This window comes from Dendropsophus ebraccatus, chromosome 10, assembly GCF_027789765.1.
Source record: "Dendropsophus ebraccatus isolate aDenEbr1 chromosome 10, aDenEbr1.pat, whole genome shotgun sequence".
NCBI lineage: Eukaryota > Metazoa > Chordata > Amphibia > Anura > Hylidae > Dendropsophus > Dendropsophus ebraccatus.
The window spans coordinates 10,317,314-10,336,673 of NC_091463.1; the positions used below are offsets into that span (position 1 = coordinate 10,317,314).

The 19,360-nt window shown below is 44.9% G+C and overlaps 1 protein-coding gene across 1 annotated transcript; it reads left to right on the forward strand.

Moving 5' to 3' along the window:
- Positions 1-1,504: 1,504 nt before the first annotated feature.
- TBC1D25 (TBC1 domain family member 25) lies at positions 1,505-15,794 on the forward strand. The gene is made up of 6 exons (XM_069986021.1): positions 1,505-1,677; positions 5,557-5,666; positions 6,392-6,543; positions 6,666-6,787; positions 7,505-7,693; positions 8,861-15,794. The coding sequence occupies exons 1-6, from the start codon at positions 1,558-1,560 to the stop codon at positions 10,313-10,315; spliced, it is 2,148 nt and encodes a 715-aa protein (XP_069842122.1). The 5' UTR covers positions 1,505-1,557; the 3' UTR covers positions 10,316-15,794.
- The last annotated feature ends 3,566 nt before the right edge of the window (positions 15,795-19,360 follow it).

The window sequence follows — 19,360 nt, forward strand, 5'->3', positions numbered from 1 at the left end:
TAAATGCGACTATTTATTAATCTGCCTCTTTTGAGTATTCTCTAAAAAATTTGCATAATCCGGCATTCATGATTTGCGACTTTTTTTTAACAAATTTGCAAAAACCGGTGCAAGCTTACGTCTGGTCAGAGCCAGGTGAATTTGTTTGCAACTTTTTTGCGGCCTTCTTACTCATGCTGGGTTCAGACTGTGTTTTTGAGGTCTGTTTAAGTTATCCGTTTTTAAATGGTTACTTCTAACGCACACAAAAGCACAGTCAACCACCTTTTTGTGTACACTAAAAAAAGAGAAAAAAATGCACCTGGTCTATGTCCATAGTCAGTTTCAGGACTGAGATATATGTATTTCTGTCAGGCTCAAAAGTGCAGTGGGTGTTCCCCAGAAAGACAAGAGCCCAGGTAAGTCCAGCCCATGCCCTCCATGACTCTTCTGATGAACAGCACCATCTCTATCACTCTTCTACAGAGCGACACCTTGTCCATGACTCTTCACACTAAGGAGACCTCCTCCATGACTCTTCACACTAAGGAGACCTCCTTCATGACTCTTCACACTAAAGGGACCTCCCCTATGACTCTTCTACAATAATTTGCATATAGCATGTGGTATGTTTAGGCACAAGCAGTAGGGCAAAGAGGAAACCTATTTGGCCATGTCATCAACACGGTGGCCATCTTAAAGGGGTTATTCAATGCTACAAAAACATGGCCATTTTCCCCCTCTCTTGTCTCCAGTTTGGGTGGGGTTTTGAAACTCAGTTCCATTGAAGTAAATGGAGCCTAATTGCAAACTGCACCTGAACTGGAGACAAGAGAGGGGGGGAAAGTGGCCATATTTTTGTAGCGCTGGATAACCCCTTTAAATGCCTATGTTATATAGGTGTTTCCATAATTTTAAGACGCCATGTATAATGCAACATGGGACAAGATTATAAACCTATTACCGCTGTTATCAGGAGGGAAAGGTAAGGTTAACACAGACAGATTTATCGTTAACACAGACAGATTTATCTGACCAATTTTGGAAGCCAAAGCCAGGAATGGATTTAAAAAGAGTACAAATCTCAATCTTTATGACCCGTTCTCTGTTTATAGTCTGTTCCTGGTTTTGGCTTAAAAAAATCTGTCAGATAAATCTGTCTGTGTAAACGCACCATAACTCTTTAATATGACATAGACTTGCATTAACAGCCTTGACCTGCTCTGTCGTGTATCACATACAGCTGTGTAGACTATAGACTAATAACACAGCGGTGACAGGAACTTTATTTCTGAGACATCAGTCTCTGTTTCCTAAGCTCTGTCCCTTTATAAGGCGGAGGGAGCTGAGGCAGAATGACAGGATTCAAAACAATGAGTAGGAGCTGTCTACAGGGTGGGGAGGAGGCGAGGGCAGCTGCCGGGAGATTGTCCCGCGCACACCGGCCATTATGTCGTAGCCGCAAACCCACACTGAATGACGTTTAGTACACGGAAACATGGCGGTTGTAGGGATGACACGTGACGGCTGTCGCTCTAGTGGTAGAAAGCGCAATGTGACGATCTCATGGGCCTGTAGATGACGACACAGATGACGTCATTCCCGGATGTTCTCCAGATTGAGGAGAAACAACAGCGGAGGGAAGTCCGGGACATGGAGGAGGAGGAGGAACGGGAGGTGGTGCGGGTTCGGGTCCGGGTGAGTTGGGGGGCCAGGGCTATCTGTATTATACAGCAGCATCCCTTGTCCCAGTGACGTAGTGTGGCAGTGTTTCCTGTATTCTCCCTGCACGAAGCACCTGAGTCCTTCACCCCCACATTAGTGTCCTGTACCCCCATATCCCTGTACTGTGATGTATATCCTCAGTGCTGTACCCCATATCCCTGTACTGTGATGTATATCCTCAGTGCTGTACCCCCATATCCCTGTACTGTGATGGATATCCTCAGTGCTGTACCCCCATATCCCCTGTACTGTGATGGATATCCTCAGTGCTGTACCCCATATCCCCTGTACTGTAATGGATATCCTCAGTGCTGTACCCCCATATCCCTGTACTGTGATGGATATCCTCAGTGCTGTACCCCATATCCCTGTACTGTGATGGATATCCTCAGTGCTGTACCCCATATCCCTGTACTGTGATGGATATCCTCAGTGCTGTACCCCATATCCCTGTACTGTGATGGATATCCTCAGTGCTGTACCCCATATCCCCTGTACTATAATGGATATCCTCAGTGCTGTACCCCATATCCCTGTACTGTGATGGATATCCTCAGTGTTGTACCCCATATCCCCTGTACTGTGATGGATATCCTCAGTGCTGTACCCCATATCCCCTGTACTATAATGGATATCCTCAGTGCTGTACCCCATATCCCTGTACTGTGATGGATATCCTCAGTGTTGTACCCCATATCCCTGTACTGTGATGGATATCCTCAGTGCTGTACCCCATATCCCCTGTACTGTGATGGATATCCTCAGTACTGTACCCCCATATCCCTGTACTGTGATGGATATCCTCAGTGTTGTACCCCATATCCCTGTACTGTGATGGATATCCTCAGTGCTGTACCCCCATATCCCTGTACTGTAATGGATATCCTTAGTGCTGTACCCCATATCCCCTGTACTGTGATGGATATCCTCAGTGCTGTACCCCATATCCCCTGTACTGTGATGGATATCCTCAGTGCTGTGATGGATATCCTCAGTGCTGTACCCCATATCCCCTGTACTGTGATGGATATCCTCAGTGCTGTACCCCATATCCCCTGTACTGTAATGGATATCCTCAGTGCTGTACCCCATATCCCTTGTACTATAATGGATATCCTCAGTGCTGTACCCCCATATCCCTGTACTGTAATGGATATCCTCAGTGCTTTACCCCCATATCCCTGTACTGTGATGGATATTCTCAGTGCTTTACCCCCATATCCCCTGTACTGTGATGGATATCCTCAGTGCTGTACCCCCATATCCCTGTACTGTGATGGATATCCTCAGTGCTGTACCCCAATATCCTCAGTGCTGTAACCCATATCCCCTGTACTATAATGGATATCCTCAGTGCTGTTACCCATATCCCCTGTACTATAATGGATATCCTCAGTGCTGTACCCCCATATCCCTGTACTGTAATGGATATCCTCAGTGCTGTACCCCATATCCCCTGTACTGTGATGGATATCCTCAGTGCTGTACCCCATATCACTTGTACTATAATGGATATCCTCAGTGCTGTACCCCCATATCCCCTGTACTGTGATGGATATCCTCAGTGCTGTACCCCCATATCCCCTGTACTGTGATGGATATCCTCAGTGCTGTACCCCCATATCCCCTGTACTGTGATGGATATCCTCAGTGCTGTACCCCATATCCCCTGTACTGTGATGGATATGCTCAGTGCTGTACCCCCATATCCCCTGTACTGTAATGGATATCCTCAGTGCTTTACCCCAATATCCTCAGTGCTGTACCCCATATCCCCTGTACTATAATGGATATCCTCAGTGCTGTACCCCATATCCCCTGTACTATAATGGATATCCTCAGTGCTGTTACCCATATTCCCTGTACTATAATGGATATCCTCAGTGCTGTACCCCATATCCCCTGTACTATAATGGATATCCTCAGTGCTGTACCCCATATCCCCTGTACTGTAATGGATATCCTCAGTGCTGTACCCCATATCCCCTGTACTGTAATGGATATCCTCAGTGCTGTACCCCAATATCCTCAGTGCTGTACCCCATATCCCCTGTACTATAATGGATATCCTCAGTGCTGTACCCCCATATCCCCTGTACTGTAATGGATATCCTCAGTGCTGTACCCCATATCCCCTGTACTGTAATGGATATCCTCAGTGCTGTACCCATACTTTTGTACTGTACCCCACACCTCCGCTACCCCCATGGCCCCTGTACCGTAATGTATATAATTTGTGCTGTATCCCATTCTTATTACACTATTGTACCCCTTACTGCCCCTTCTCTCCCCCCCCATACCTATCACACTGCACCATACATCCCCCACATATATTATACGCCATACCCACCTCTCTGAAAATTGCCCCCATATCCATTGCAATGTGTTTGACATCTTAAGTTACCCACCTACATATTCTGTATGACTATCCCGTGGTCTGTACTTGCACTTAGTGCTATATTCTGTGACCTCATCCCCCCTGGTGTCTCTCTGTCACTATTACCTCAGGGATCTGCCACGTGCCATATTCTCAATTCTTTTGCCGGCTTGCCACCCAGTTGTTCATGCCGTCAGTGCTATGCCTCGCTCTGGTCCTAGTGTCTGCTTCTCTTCATTTCATTTACCAAAAGTGACAACTTATCCCCAAAAAAAGCCATAAAGTTCCCTTTCTCTACAACCTGACGACTGCTGCCTGTTGTTAGGGGAATTCTGTCTCTAGTAACAGAGAGTCCAGGATGGAAGACAGGACAAGAAAAGGCAATTGCGGACAGAACATAAAACTAATGTTATTCAATGGCCCCGTTCACATGTCTGTACGTGTACACGGGGCGCCGATCCGTGCCGGAAAAAAAATGGACATGTAATGTGGACCGTCTTTTGTGGCACGGATCGCTGCGGTAATTTAGTGTGAACGTAGTGCGGGCCGTGGGCTGCACTATGTGTGTGTGAATGCAGCCTTACGTCGCCTGGTTTCCATGATTGGGGCCGGTTTACTCATGTGCACTTTAGCCTTCTCTATGCACTGGAGGTGGGCCCAGCACCCCCAGTGTAATGATATCTCCCCCCCCATCTGTCGCACGACCAGACTCTGATAGGGGTGCATCACCGAGGTGAGGGGATATTGTTACACTGAGGGGCATAGAGCAGGCTGAAGTGCACAGAAGGGAACCTGGTGGCATTTTGGAAAATGGACCTTTCCAATGAGAACTCTGTATCTGTGCCGAGGAGTTAGATAAAATAGATAAACTACTGCTACTACTGTATGTACACAGTGCTGCCTCCTGACTGTAATCTCCACCTCCATTAAGTCTGGAGGCTTATCATCATCATCAGCAAGCATGCTTACAATAACCCCTTCCTTACTGTTATGTTCAGTGCATCAGTAACCTCCTCTCCCCTGCACGTAATCTGTAGGAATGTACTGTAAAACATCCCCCAGCCCAGTGCAGCCCGTTCAGTCAAGTACCCAATAGCACAATGTCATAGTGTGTGCTGGGATCAGCCGGACGTTCCTGTTTGTGTTCTACCTACAACGTCCAGCCTGGGTCCCACCTCCTGAAATGGAGTGAGAAATAGCTGTGTGCCAGAGGGGACTGTATGGTACAGTACTTTAATCCATGTTGCTCATTCTTTCCATACTCTACCCTGCAGCTTTGCTTGTTTAGATTCACCAGTGTTATTACTACAGGTAAGGAGGATACTTGGGCTCAGTAGTTATTTCCCTGCTCTGATAAGTGAAGGGTAAAGTCTTGGAGACTGGGAGAGGTCACACACACTTTGGGGGGCAGCGTTTCTATTACCCGTCAGTTGTTTCCACCTCTGAGCATATGTTCTCTCTATGTTGTCTCTTAGAAATGTGAAGGCGTCTTACAGCCAGAGTCTCGCTCCTTCGCTGTGGACCCACAGATCACCTCTCTGGACGTTCTCCAGCACATTCTCATCCGGGCCTTTGATCTGAATGGGTGAGAAGCTTTGTGATTTACTGCGATGGACGTGGTGTTCCAGTTATGTTACATACAGTCATACAGTTAGCACTATAGCACTAAATATAAAGCAATGGCAGAATCCACTTTAAAGGGGTAGTTCACCCCAAAGCATTTCTTTCAAGTCAACTGGTGCCGGAAAGTGCCAGAGATTTGTATTTACTTCTATTAAAAAAATCTCAAGATGCCTAGTACTTATCAGCTGCTGTATGTCCTGCAGTAAATGGTGTATTCTTTCCAGTCTGGAGAGCCAAAGAGGCTTTCTAAAAAGGATTTGTTGCAGCTCTGGACAGTTCCTGACCTGGACAGAGGTGGCAGCAGAGAGCACTGTGTCTGACTGGAACAAATACACCACTTCCTGCAGGACATACAGCAGCTAATAAGTATGGGAAGACTTGAGATTTTTAGTAGTAAAGAGAAGTAAATTACAATTCTCAGGCACTTTCTAGCACCAGTTGATTTGAAAGAAAAACGTTCTCTCCTCGCCCCATGACGGCACCCCTGGAGAGGACCACCTCCTACTCCCATTGGACAGGAAACAGGACCATTGGACCTTTTAAAAGAAGCAAATCACCCTACCAGCACCAGTTACTGTTTCCTGTATTTCTTTTTTTGGTGAACTACCCCTTTAAGCATGATGTGTGTCTGGATTATATATATATGTATATACAGAAAACATGTTTCACATGCAAAATTGTTCACAGGAAGAACTTTGGAATCAGCTACTTGGGTCGCGATAAGCAGGGACATGAGATCTACCTTTCCCTGATGTCGGATTGGGACTTAGGAACGGCATTTGCCAGTGCGTCCAAGCCGTACCTGCAGCTGAAGCTCGATATCAAGCCGTCTGAGGACAGTAAGTGAAGCCGTCGTGTGTGCCGGGGTCAGTAAGACAACGGTCATGGCAAACTGTCCATTAACCTATATACCAGTCATACTCTCTTCATGATAACTATTTTATGTATCTGCTTTCCTTAGGTCCGCTGCTGGAAGACTGGGATATTATCAGCCCTAAGGATGTCATTGGCACGGACTTGTTTTTTGTGGATAAGCGAACGCTCAGCGCAGCTCTGCCTTTTACTCAGTCCATCCTGTCCCAGGTGAGACACTGGCCCATTTGTGCCCGTCTGAAATGACTTCCGCCGCATTTACTATCCTTTTTTTTTTTTTTTTTTAAGCGGTACTCCGTTAAAAATCTTTTTCTTTCAAATCAGCTGGTTTCAGAAGGTTAGTTATATAGATTTGTAATTTGCTTCTTTAAAAAAAAAAAAAAAAAAAAATCTCCAGTCGTCCAGTACTTATCAGCTGCTGAATGTCCTGCAGGAAATGGTGTATTATTTCCAGTCTGGAGAGCAGGAGAGGTTTTCTATGGGGATTTGCTGCTGCTCTGGACAGTTCCTGACATGGACAGAGGTGGGAGCAGAAAGCACTGTGCCAGACTGGAAAGTATACACCACTTCCTGCAGGACATACAGCAGCTGATAAGTACTGGAAGACTGGAGATTTATAAATAAAAGTAAATTTCAAATCTGTACAACTTTCTGAAACCAGTTGATTTGTACCCGTTTAACACTTTTACACTGGCTTTGGGATAAAAAGAAGTGGCTTGGTGGCATAGAACCATGGCTTTAGATGTGCCCAAGTAGAATTACATAGTGCTGGATGTTGCTGTGTAGACGCTGCGCCTCTTGTGGCGGGGAGTACTGGTACTAAGAATTAGCTATCATAAATCTGGGCCACTGTGGATTCTGTGTTCAGTCACTATCCGGAGGCCATTACTGACAATACATTTTACATGATTATACTTTTATATACAGGTAGGTCGTACAATCTCCAGGATGCAGCAGGCCCTGAGCTGGACGTATGGTGAAGATGTGAAGCCTTTCAAGCCGCCACTGAGTGATGGTGAATTCCACACCTACCTGAACCACGAGGGACAGCTAACCCGTCCCGAGGAGCTGCGGCTGCGGATATACCATGGTGGGGTGGAGCCTTCATTGAGAAAGGTGAGACTTAGTTTTATATTTGTTTAAATACCTCACCACTGCTTGACAATAGGTGGTGACCTTTGTATGTAAGAGGTTACCTATTGTAGATCTCCCTTTTTAACCCCTAAGGACCCACCAACTTGACCTTTTGTTAATTGTCTCATTCTAAGAGCTATACCTTTTTTAGTTTTTCCATTGTATGATGGTTTTGTTTGTGGATTGGGTTGTGCTTTTTCAGCGCCACCATTTCGAGGTAACGTTTTAGCTGTTGGTCTAATTGCAGCGGATCCAGGAGGGAGAGCGGCGAAGCAGATGTCTCTCAACGGCTGTCAATCAAATTAGACTCTCTTGCTTTCTTATAGTCTATGAAGCAAAAGAGTCCGACCTTTGGCTGGCCATGAAGTCAAGTGCACTGCCGCTCTTTTTCCTCTTCTCTATCTCCAGATCGCAGTGGGTCTCAGCACCTGATGCGATCCATAACTTTTGACTTGTCATCAGTCCTATTTGAAATGACAGTATCTCTTTAAGGAATTCCATGATTACCATGTCCATCAAGGTGTGAGACGGGTTTAAAGGGGTTCATACTGCTAAGGAGTGTGCTTACATTGTCTTGTAATTTTCCATTAGTGTTGGAAAAAATCTTCATACATTGTCAGCATCCTGTTCAGTGTCCGTCAGCGGTGCCTTGGTACAAGTCTGTTATGTTCAGCTTCACCTGTTTTACCAGATCTGTCTGGTTAGAACTGGAAGCATAATGGATCCACTTGCGCTATCACATGTTGACTATAATGGCCTCCATCCCCCCTGCCTCCACTCCCCACCACCCTATAGTTTTCATAATGGGAAACCATCAGCAGGACTGACAGAATTTCATCCCATCAGTCTAGCAGTATTGCAGTTCAAAAACGGGACAAGCTGCATTATGCATATACCATGGCTGGGGCTAAGCGAGAGTCGTGTATGACTATTATTCCTTATGGTGTCCTCATAGAGAGTAATGTTTGGCCTTTTGTTATGTGCCTGTGAAGCCATAGATGAAGTATAACGTAGCTGTGTTCCATATGTTAGATGGGCATTGTTGCAAATATTAATTCTGTCCCTCCTATGTGTTTCCCCTGCCCTCTGATAGTTTTGGATCACCCATACCCTATTTTTCCTGTATTCTCCTATGTTCTTTTTTATCAGGTTGTCTGGCGCTATCTCTTGAACGTGTACCCAGATGGTCTGACAGGACAGGAACGTATGGATTACATGAAAGCTAAAACCCGAGAGTATTACCAGCTGAAAAGTGAGTGGAGAGAACGGTGCAGTCAAGAGGACCTGGAGTTCATCCAGGGGAATGTCATGAAGGACGTCCTTCGCACAGATCGTACCCATCCCTATTATTCAGGTTCGGAAGACAACCCTCACCTGCAAGCCTTGCATGACTTGCTAACCACGTACGCTGTTACCCACCCACAGGTGTCTTACTGCCAGGGCATGAGTGATATCGCCTCACCCATCCTGGCTGTGATGGACAATGAAGCCCATGCTTTTATCTGTTTTTGTGGCATTATGAAGAGGTTAGAAGGGAACTTTCGCATGGACGGGGAATGCATGTCTGTAAAGTTTGCACATCTGAAGCTGCTGCTGCGATATTCTGATCCGGAGTTCAACACTTACCTAATGTCTCGGGGTGCGGACGACCTGTTCTTCTGCTACCGCTGGCTGCTTCTCGAGCTCAAGAGGGAATTTGCTTTTGAGGATGCTTTGAGGATGCTGGAGGTGATGTGGAGCTCATTGCCTCCTGATCCTCCAGAGAAAGAGGTGGAATTGATAGGACCACCATGTGCTCCGGGGGAATGTCTAAAAAACACACGGAGAAAGCACATGATGCGCCCAGACCGTGGGCTCAGCCCGGAAGGTGAGGAGGACGTATCGACGGCCAGTGTAGATACAGAGAGAGAACGAGCAGCAATTATGATGGAAAAAAACAAACCCGACGGAGAGCAAGAACCATCACCTGTACATTGTCCGATGTTGAAACAAGCCAGCTTTGGAGAGTTTAAGTGTTATGGTACTAGCGATGGCGGGTCCAGTTTTGAAGGGGAGGATCTGCCTATGACCCCTGTCCTCCATGTTCGTCATTCCACTGAGGATGAAGACGATGAAGAACGGTTTTGGGAGCAAGAGCCTCTGATTAAACCTCCTGACTCATTGGAGGTCACCAATTCTATGTCTGCTCCGTCACTGACCTCTTGCACCCCTACTTCTCCCAGCCCCACATCTCTTACTACGACGGACCCCAGTGAGCCAACCTCTGCTGCTAAAGATGAAGGAGAGGCTCACCTAGAAGCTGAGCAGACCGCGGCCAGTTCCCCAGCTCCCATCAGCCTCCCCCCACCCCAAGAGTTTGGCCGTGGAAACCCCTTCATGCTGTTTTTATGTCTTTCTATCTTGTTGGAGCACCGTGAGCAAATAATGAAACAAAACATGGGATACGATGAGCTGGCGATGCACTTTAACCGCTTGGTCCGAAGGCACAACCTAAACCGAGTTCTTCACCGCGCCAAAGCTCTGTTTGCTGACTACTTACAGTCTAAAGTGTGGGATTCAGAGGAAGGAGATGAGGCAGCTGCAGAATCTCCCTCCGCCTCCTGACCCTTCAGTCAGTCATCTTCCTGGCAGCCGGTCAGGAGCTTGGAAAGTCGTCAGGCGAGAAATTTTATGTTGCTGTGGTGAAGCGCTTTAGTTTGAGGCCCGTGTGGAAGATCAAAATCTGACAGTCCAAATAATCGAAACAGTAACGTGCAATCAGAAGAACAAACTTTACGGGTTTTGACGGTTTTATAGCACTCTCCAACCTTCCATCGTCCTGGCCTCCAGCCATATATTTCACATGTGAAATAAGATTTATAGACACGTGGTTTATTTGTATCCTTCTTAATGATTGGAAAACCATATGGAAACTTATTACCTGTGTTGCTGAAAAAAATAGTAACAAGTAAAAAAAAACTCTAAAGCCTATTGTTACAAAGGGATTAGAGGGTTAAGCCCCAGGACGTCATGTAATACACAGATTGAGGTCTGGGGTCAGTTCTACCGGACTGTGATGACTATCCTCTAACCAAGAAATGTTATATCCATACATTTTACGTAACATTAGTATCATAGGACAATGTATGACTTAGTATTATAACTATATGGACAGCCAGGTGAGACATGAATTGCCTGAGTTTGAATGAGTTAGACCTTGGTCCTTGTGTCTAGATTGTTGATGACAGGTGGGTAGGGGAGTCCTGTTGTAGCATCATTCCCAGACTGTTACTATATCCAGTGGTTAGTACTCTGTAAGCATTTTGATTGCGAAAATTCGGAAAAAAATTCTAGTATTTTTACTGTATGAATTCTTCAGTGCTAGGACTAGGTCACACTTACTATACCTCCTTAGTGTCATATGACCGCATCATTATGTTGCTGTGTCGTATAGCCAATGGGCACTGTGGTTACTTGATGTTAAATTACCACAGATGATTTGTTTCAGTGGTCTGGTTATGGGCTGGACCAGCAGATACTAGTAAAGGATTTCGATGATGAATTTAATATATTTTCATCAGTTTCCCCAGTGCATGCAAGATGCTAGGCCTAGTGCTACACTTTGGACAGTTACTGACAAAGTGGTTAGCTTCACAAGGGAAATTAAGCGTTTCACAGTGTCCATTTATATTAATGGGTTGTAATACAGGACAGGACGGGTCCTACAGAATAGGTGACACTCTTTGTAGCTGCTCCAGGCTCTGAACAGAGAGAGGACCCCCCCTTTGATAACCCAAACTTAGCGTGTATGAAAAGTGGTTCTGTAATCCAGACAGGTGTCAGACTCGTGCTCTCCGGCTGTTGCAAATCTACAGTTCCCATCATACCTTAACAGCCTTTGGCTGGAGGGCCTGAGTTTGACACCTGTGCTCTAAATGGTCTGAGCCGGGCCAGTGCATGGCAAAAGAACGGTGCCGAGCGTGGGAACCTTGTAACGTTTTTAAAAAAAAGTGCCGCGCGGAATCCCCATGCTGCCGATCCGCTCATGTAAAAAAAAAAAATGAAATAAAAAAAAAAAATGAACAGGGCGAGCCATACACCGTGTGCATTCAGTAGAGCATTAAATTCTCCTGAATGTCATGTTTTCTGGAGGAACTCTGTCTCTATGGTATAAGCTAATTCTGGACATGAAGATAGTGATGTAACCTGTAAACACCGGAAACCGCACATAGCCAACCAATGTCTAGGGGCTCCTTAGATGAATTAAGTGCAATATGTAGAAGTATATAGTAGTCTAGCATGTTATCATATTGTAGTCTTTTATATAATGTGGCCTTATGATCAGTCGTGTTACTCTTATGGGATTCCGTAATGGTGGCCATACCCCTACAGTAACTGTCGGCAGTTATCTCTCCGGGGAGGGGTGAGCTGCAGCCAGATTGCTCTGGTGACGGCTTATCCTTAGGAGAACAGACGTGCAGCAAGTCCTGCCCTTCTCTCCACCATCATCATGTAGCGCTGGAGAGTTGAGAGGCCTCCATGCACTTTATACTGCCTTTATTATAAGGTTTATGGGCACCTAAAGTGCTGGGGACTAGGGCACAGGAGGAGGATAAATTTAGTACATTGGGATGTCTTTACTTTCTTCTCCTTCCCAGTCATATTATTTTCCCAGTGATTGCACTGTATTGAGATAGATCACTGGAAGTCGCCAGCAAGTTTTCTACTTAGCTAATCCCTAACACAGATGCCCCTTAGGTCCCCTTGGTGATATCTCTTGGCTTGTGCTGCCTTTTAGAAGGTGTTTTGCCTAGTAATAGATGTCCATGTCCAGGATAGCTTATTCCAGTTAGATTTTTAGAAGTAGGTTTGAAGCAGGGAGGGGAAACCTGCAGCCTTCTAGTTGTTGCAGAACTGCAATTCCCATCATGCCTTGACAACCAAAATTGATGAGAATTGTAGTTTTACAACAGCTGGAGGGCCAAAGGTCCATGGTCTAAAGTGTTCCCCTAGCGTTGGTCTCCTGCTCATTTTACAGAGCTTGGCGCGGGGAGGCACAAGCCATTTGCTGGTAAACAGGACTCATATACTGAACTTGCTGGGCGTCTGATGGCCGCTTCACTAACTACCACCCAGCTTTAGCTGCATCTCCCCACACCAATCTTTGCAGAACGAGTGGAAAACCAATGGGGGAGGTAGAGCTTTCCTTTCAGTTGTTCATAGTAGAGAACTCTAGGGGGAGCCAAAGTACAGGCTTTAAATTTGGAAGGGATTATTCTCTGCTTTCTCCAACCTCCATGATTCGCTTTTTTTAGCATATTTAGCTCATAGCTTTATTTTTGGGTAAAACTGTTGCTAAAAAAAAAAAGTGAGATCTTTCACAGTGCCCTGAGCTACGAATACTGTGGAATGGCAGGAGTTTGTGATGGTTGTGGCAGTATACAGCTAATGGGATGCGGCATACAGATTACATCCATGTTATTTAGTCTTATCCCATTATATATTAAGTTAGCAATTGAGTTAGAATATTCTTGGATTACAGGGGGCAGCAGTGTCATCTACTAGTTATATGACCGATATCATTCACATTTTAAAGATTCCCTGTCATTAGGAAAAAAGAAGAGACTTGTCAAAGTAGTCCTTCCTATATTGGTGGTATGGGTTCATATGCCTTTAAATAGTGGATCATGCTTGTGACCAGTGCACCTGATTATAGGGATTGCGGCGGATGGAGATGTCTACCTTTATATCAATGACCCTTTCCATCATGCTGGACGGCCGCCGGTCGGATGGCTGCTTTACATGCACCACATTGTGGTGGTGGTGGATGCTTTCCATCAGCCTGAGGAATCAGCGATGGAAGTAGATTAGGTCAGAGCAAAACATTTCATTACATTTTATTGGTTTATCATTATAGTATATTATAGACTTTGTAATATTGTCAAAACGTTATTTACAGTATCTGTAACTTGCCAATATAATGAAACCAAATCTAGAAAGCACAGATAGGCGGTAGGTCTAGGATCAGGCCTAATACTAAGCAGATCTGCCAGGACTGGACCTATGCTGGGGGTTTCCATAAAGATTTCTATATAACTCTCTAGTACTGTATAATAGTGGGGATTATTGGTCTGTGGTCAGGACTGTTAGGGAACAATGTGAAAGACTTGTATTATTCAAATCAAAGCTCAGAGGCTGCTATACTGTAGTAGGATCCACAGGACATACACTATGTAACATTTATAGGTTCCTATGCATTCCCTTATGGCATTGTTTCCCAATCTAAGTCTCTCCAGCTGCTGCAAAATGACAATTCCCATTTAACTTTTGGCTGTAGAAAATGATGGGGTAGTCATTTTGCAACGGCTACGGCAACCACAGGTTGGTGACCCCTGTCTTATGGTAACCCAGTGTTACCTAAAACCATGGACCCCAAGGGACAAGGGTACATAGTCCTCACCTTGGTCACTAATCATTTCATTCCAGTCTATTATTTGCACATGGGCCCCGTGCCCCATATTTATTTTGTATTCATGTTTTTGTACTTTGTATTTATGTTGCTGCTTTTTTTCAGTTTTATTGGTTTATGCCAAAGAATGTTTAGTTTTTTTAAGTACATGTTAAAATCTTAGGATTCAACAAGGGATTGTGCTAACAGGAAAAACACTATATTTATCTTCCATTACGGCGCTGATCTCCGACCTGTGGCTCTCCAGCTCTATGACTTCTGGCAGCTCTCAGGGCATGCTGGGAATTGTAGTAATACAGAAGCAGGAGAGCCACAGTTTGGGGAACACGGTGTTAATGGGACAGAGGTTGAAGTCATTCTACTTTTGATTTATCATGCGCTTTGTGTCCCCGGCATCCATAGGGCTGAGCAGAGCTTATCCAATGCTGATTTATGATTGACCTCAATGGGCACATGGAGAGCTGCCATGGATGATGAGTGTTTGGCACAGGGCATTGCTGCTCCTTATGCCTCGTATTACACACTATCTGTTTTGCATTTACCACTTGTAAATTCCTTTTGGTCACCTACTTTAATGGTCCCTGAGACAAGTGGTGCGATCACATGATTTTGCAGGTAATACTGCAGTATTTATGGTAAAATGAGGCATCTGTTGTCCACCGCATGCGAGCATGGCTTGGCCTGCATGCAGAAGCTGCAACTTGGGACCATACCCGGAGACTTTTTGCTTCTGATTGATATTAAAGGGGTATTCTGGGGAGTTACTTTGTTTTTTAATTGGTGCTCAAGCAGATGCTCAAAGGTAACATATATACTCACCTTCCTCTTTCCCCCCTCACTGGTATCATTGAGCTCTTATTCCACTACACAGCACTTCCAGGTTTGGGGTTGACATGTGTTATTGCCTGTGCAAGCTCCAGCTGCAGCCCAGAGGAGGAGTACAGGAGTTGTATGCAGTCTTGGGCACTGCGACGAGTTAGTGGACCCTCCCAAGGGTTAAATCTCGGCACGCTCATGTCCCACAAACCTGTACATGACACTCAGGCCTCATATTTTGGCACAGAAACCCTGTAGATGTAGGGTGTAGAATGGCGTCTCATGTGGGTATTTGTACTGTCTGAATCGGGCTAAATGGTTGGGCAGTGCCCATCGCCTAGATGTACCCACTTGTAGCCTGTAGAAATGGCAGCAGTTAGTGATGACCCATCCTCATACGCTTTCCAGTCATAGCGGAGATATGTGGATCCCGATGGATGGTGCAGGTATTCCTCTCGCAGGCCACGTCTAGTTTCTGGTATGTAATATAACCAGGTTTTGTCCTTCACTTTGATTTATGTCAATAGCAGATGTGGAACAAGAACACGATGCTCTTTACCCTTTACAGATGAGAACATTCTGCACCGCAGGACAATGAGTGTCCATGTGTGACCGTCACAGAGTGTCCATGTGCCACCATCCGGCATATTCAGGATGGACGGGGAGAGATTTCCTAGAATTCTGTCACTCCATTAAAAGATAGAAATAAATGAACGTTTAGTATTGCTGGACACTTTACGCCTTACAGGGAATTGCCTATGAAATATAAGCTCTGTTTTTGTGACCTTATTATGTAAATAAATATTATTGAGGCCTAAATGCTGCGTCCTTATTTATTTCGCTCACATAGCACTGACCTAGTCCGCAGCGATGTACATCTAATTCACTGATGGTGGATTCTGCAACAAGTGTGAGCTGTAAACTTTTATGGTTAGCCCCCTTTCACACATCCACATAATGGTGGGGGATAAGGAGGAGAAAGTCTCTGATCTCGCCTCGTATAGCACCGCTATTATCCAGGACTGCCTGTCCATGGATCCTTGGAACAAATCTCAGGAGAACCGAACCAAGATTTATCCTGGCCAATAGCCACTAACTCATCCATTCTAGGAATTTGGTTTGTAGGGGAACTCCTGCAAAAAAAATAAATAAATCTTTCAAATCAACCGATGCCAGAAAGTGCCAGAGATCTGTTATTTTTTAAAAAATGTCCAGTACTTATCAGCTGCTGTATGTCCTGCAGGAAGTGGTGTATTTTTGCCAGTCTGACACAGTGCTCTCTGCTGCCACCTCTGTCCATGTCATGAACTGTCCAGAGCAGTAGCAGATCTCCATAAAAAAACTTCTCCTGCTCTCCAGACTGGAAAGAATACACCACTTCCTGCAGGACATACAGCAGGTAATACTGAAAAACTGGGGAATATTTTTATTAGAAGTAAATTACAAATCTCCGGCACTTTCTGACACCAGTTGATTTAAAAGAAAAGCTTTTGCTGGAGTACCCCTTTAAAGTTTCCAAAAAACTCCAATTTGGGAGGTGTGTGAGTGGGTTTCCGTTGACTTGGTATAACATGTCTTGCAGCACTGAGGAAGTGTAAGGGACCCCCCCCCCCCCCCAAACCTTCATGTTCATGGGGAGGACGGAGAGAGAACCGTCATTGAAGATGTATGGCTCATAATTACAGAGGAGCGATTTTACAGTACAAGTGAAGCACTTTGTTAGCTCAGCAGTCTGCTTGGCCAGCTTTCTTTGAACTTTGTGCCGCCCCTCTTTGGGTACCTAGAAAAGCTGGATCCAGTCCTAGGAAACTTCTCCCTGTTTCCCAGGACTGGATCCAGCTTTTCCAGGATCCCAGGGCGGAGCGGCACAGCAAAGGCAGCAGGCTGATAAGTCGATTGCTGAGCTAACAAAGTGCTTCGCTTTGTTTCTACTGTAAATTCGCTCATCTCTACCCATAATATTGTATAGATCCTAAAAACATTACAGCACAGCCGGGGAGCGGCGGGGTCGGGTCATCTCATCACCTAGCTCACTTTCACTGACTGATCCTGGGAGGGCAGCCATGTCCGCACAGACAGATAAGGTGTCAGCCACATCAACACTCCGGCAGAGAAGTGTATTTTCAGATCCAGAGCGTTAGTTTTACCTAACATAACACTGTTTGGTGTTACAGGGCAGAGGTCAGAGGTCGTCTGTGGTAGTCTTGGACGGGTACTATTTCAGGGAGTGTTTTTCTGTTTTTTTGAGCTACACGTGCTAAAGTCATTTCTTCTTTCTGCATATGGTGATGAATTGCTGCCAACGGCTCATACTGCGAAATCCTGAAAAAGGACTCGTGTGTCACATGTTGTTCTCACACTAAAACTCCTGCTCTCAGGGCACCCTCACAGTTTGACCGCTTGAGTGGTGCAGGTTGCACACTCATTGAAGATACAAGAAAACATGAGGCCTCAAGTTCTCATAAAAAATTTGGTTAAACTGTGTTTCGGTTATATTTTTGTAGGAAAGTCGCATAACCACAACTATGGCAACTATATATATATATATATATATATAATATTAGGGGGAGTATTATAGCACTAGTATATAAGGAGCAATTATTACAATAAATTGCCACCATACTCTTACTAACCAAATCCTGTATAACAAGACCAGTATTACCAGTATAAGGGGCAACTATTACTACCGCACCGTGACCATTAATATCACCACCATACTGTTACTGACCAAGTCCAGTATACGAAAATGAATAGTATAAACAGTACCAGTTTAAAATAGATAAATATTATCACCACATACTGACCAATGCCACCAATGCTACTGAGTAAAATTCTATGTATAAAGACCTTTATCACCTCATACAGTGACCATATAGCAGTAGATAGCAGCTCCACACAGGCTATGCAGGCCATAAGGGATTACAGTGCAGTTACAGTCAATAACTCACAGGGGGAAGCTTCTCCAATCACATTTGCTCACTTTTCCTTTTCTTTTCCTTTTCATCCGGTCTGGGCCATCATGAGGACTTCTCTCAGTCATGTGTCATCGCCATAGAATCTGTCATACAAATATTTTAGGCACCTTGCTCATGCACCAACATCATCCTCCACATCTGTATTGCCCCATCTGTGCCCTCCTTTAGTGGTTAGTTCCCACTGTATCCATCTAGTAGTTAGACCCTTCTGTACCCCCTATAGTAGACTGTGGAGGTAGCCCCTCCCATGTAGCTTTTCTACCCATAGGTAGTGTCCCTGGTAGGTAGGCATCCCCCTGCAAGTAAGCCCACTAGTATGTGGTATATATGTAGACATCTCCCCTGGTAGTTAGTACCCGCCCCCCACGTAGGTACCTCCCTCTTAAAAGTGAACCCCCTGCCCCATGCAGACATCCCCCTGTAAGATAACCCACCCTTCCCTTCATGTAGGTATCCCCCATCAATGTAAGCTCCTCCCCCACTGCTAAACATTCCCCTGTAAATGACCCCCCTCCCCCATGAAGCCAATCCCCTGTAAACCCCCTCACTCCCATGTAGATATCCCCTGTAATGTAACCCCTTCTAGGCCATGTAAGCAGTCCTCTGTAAGATATTCTCCCACCATGTAGGTATCCTGCAGTTAGGTAGCATTCCCCCCACCCCTTTCCCAATGTAAAAAAAGAAACAAAAAACAAGAAAGTATAGTCGCCTAGATGCAGCACAGCAAACTTTTAGACCAGCGACTCCTTCCTCTCCCTGCCCACGCATGAGTGACGTCACATGGAAGACAGGAGATTTTTTTATAGAAGTAAATTACAGATCTCTGGCACTTTCTGGCGCCAGTTGATTTGAAAGATTTTTTTTTTCTTTGCTGAACTACCCCTTTATGATCTTTTAGTGGAGGCTAAACATTTTTTTTTTTGCTAATACATTGTTTTATTAAAGTTCAAACACTCTGTACTTTAACAGTATTAAATAAATGTATAGTTCTTTTTTTTACATATGAACTTCTGTAGACTGTGAACTGCAGCTCTGTTTAGGCCCTGGAGTTCCCAATCCCCTTCCCTTTTTTATTTTTATTTTTAACATATACTCACCTGCCCCAATCCCCCACAGCTGCTCTGCTCTGACTGCTCCCTGTTGCTTCTGCTTACCACTTCCTATGATGTGTTGACTGTGGAAATAAAAAAAATTAAATCCTGTCTGAAATACCCCTTTAATGTTACTTACATATGAAACTCCCCTCTAGTTAAAGGGGTATTCCCCCAAAAATGTTTTTGCACTAATACCTTGCCCACCCGTAGCTTTCCATCTTTCCAATATCAATTTATTATGGATTCTGCACAGTTTTGCTGTTACCTAGATGCATTCACCCCCATCGTTTGCATAGAATCATCAAATCTCACTCCA

Excerpts from the sequence above, each read along its gene's own strand:
- TBC1D25 (XM_069986021.1), top strand. The coding sequence starts at position 1,558 with ATGACGACACAGATGACGTCATTCCCGGATGTTCTCCAGATTGAGGAG. Across the intron at positions 5,667-6,391 it reads CGGGCCTTTGATCTGAATGG|GAAGAACTTTGGAATCAGCT; the intron begins GTGAGAAGCTTT and ends AATTGTTCACAG. Across the intron at positions 7,694-8,860 it reads TGGAGCCTTCATTGAGAAAG|GTTGTCTGGCGCTATCTCTT; the intron begins GTGAGACTTAGT and ends CTTTTTTATCAG.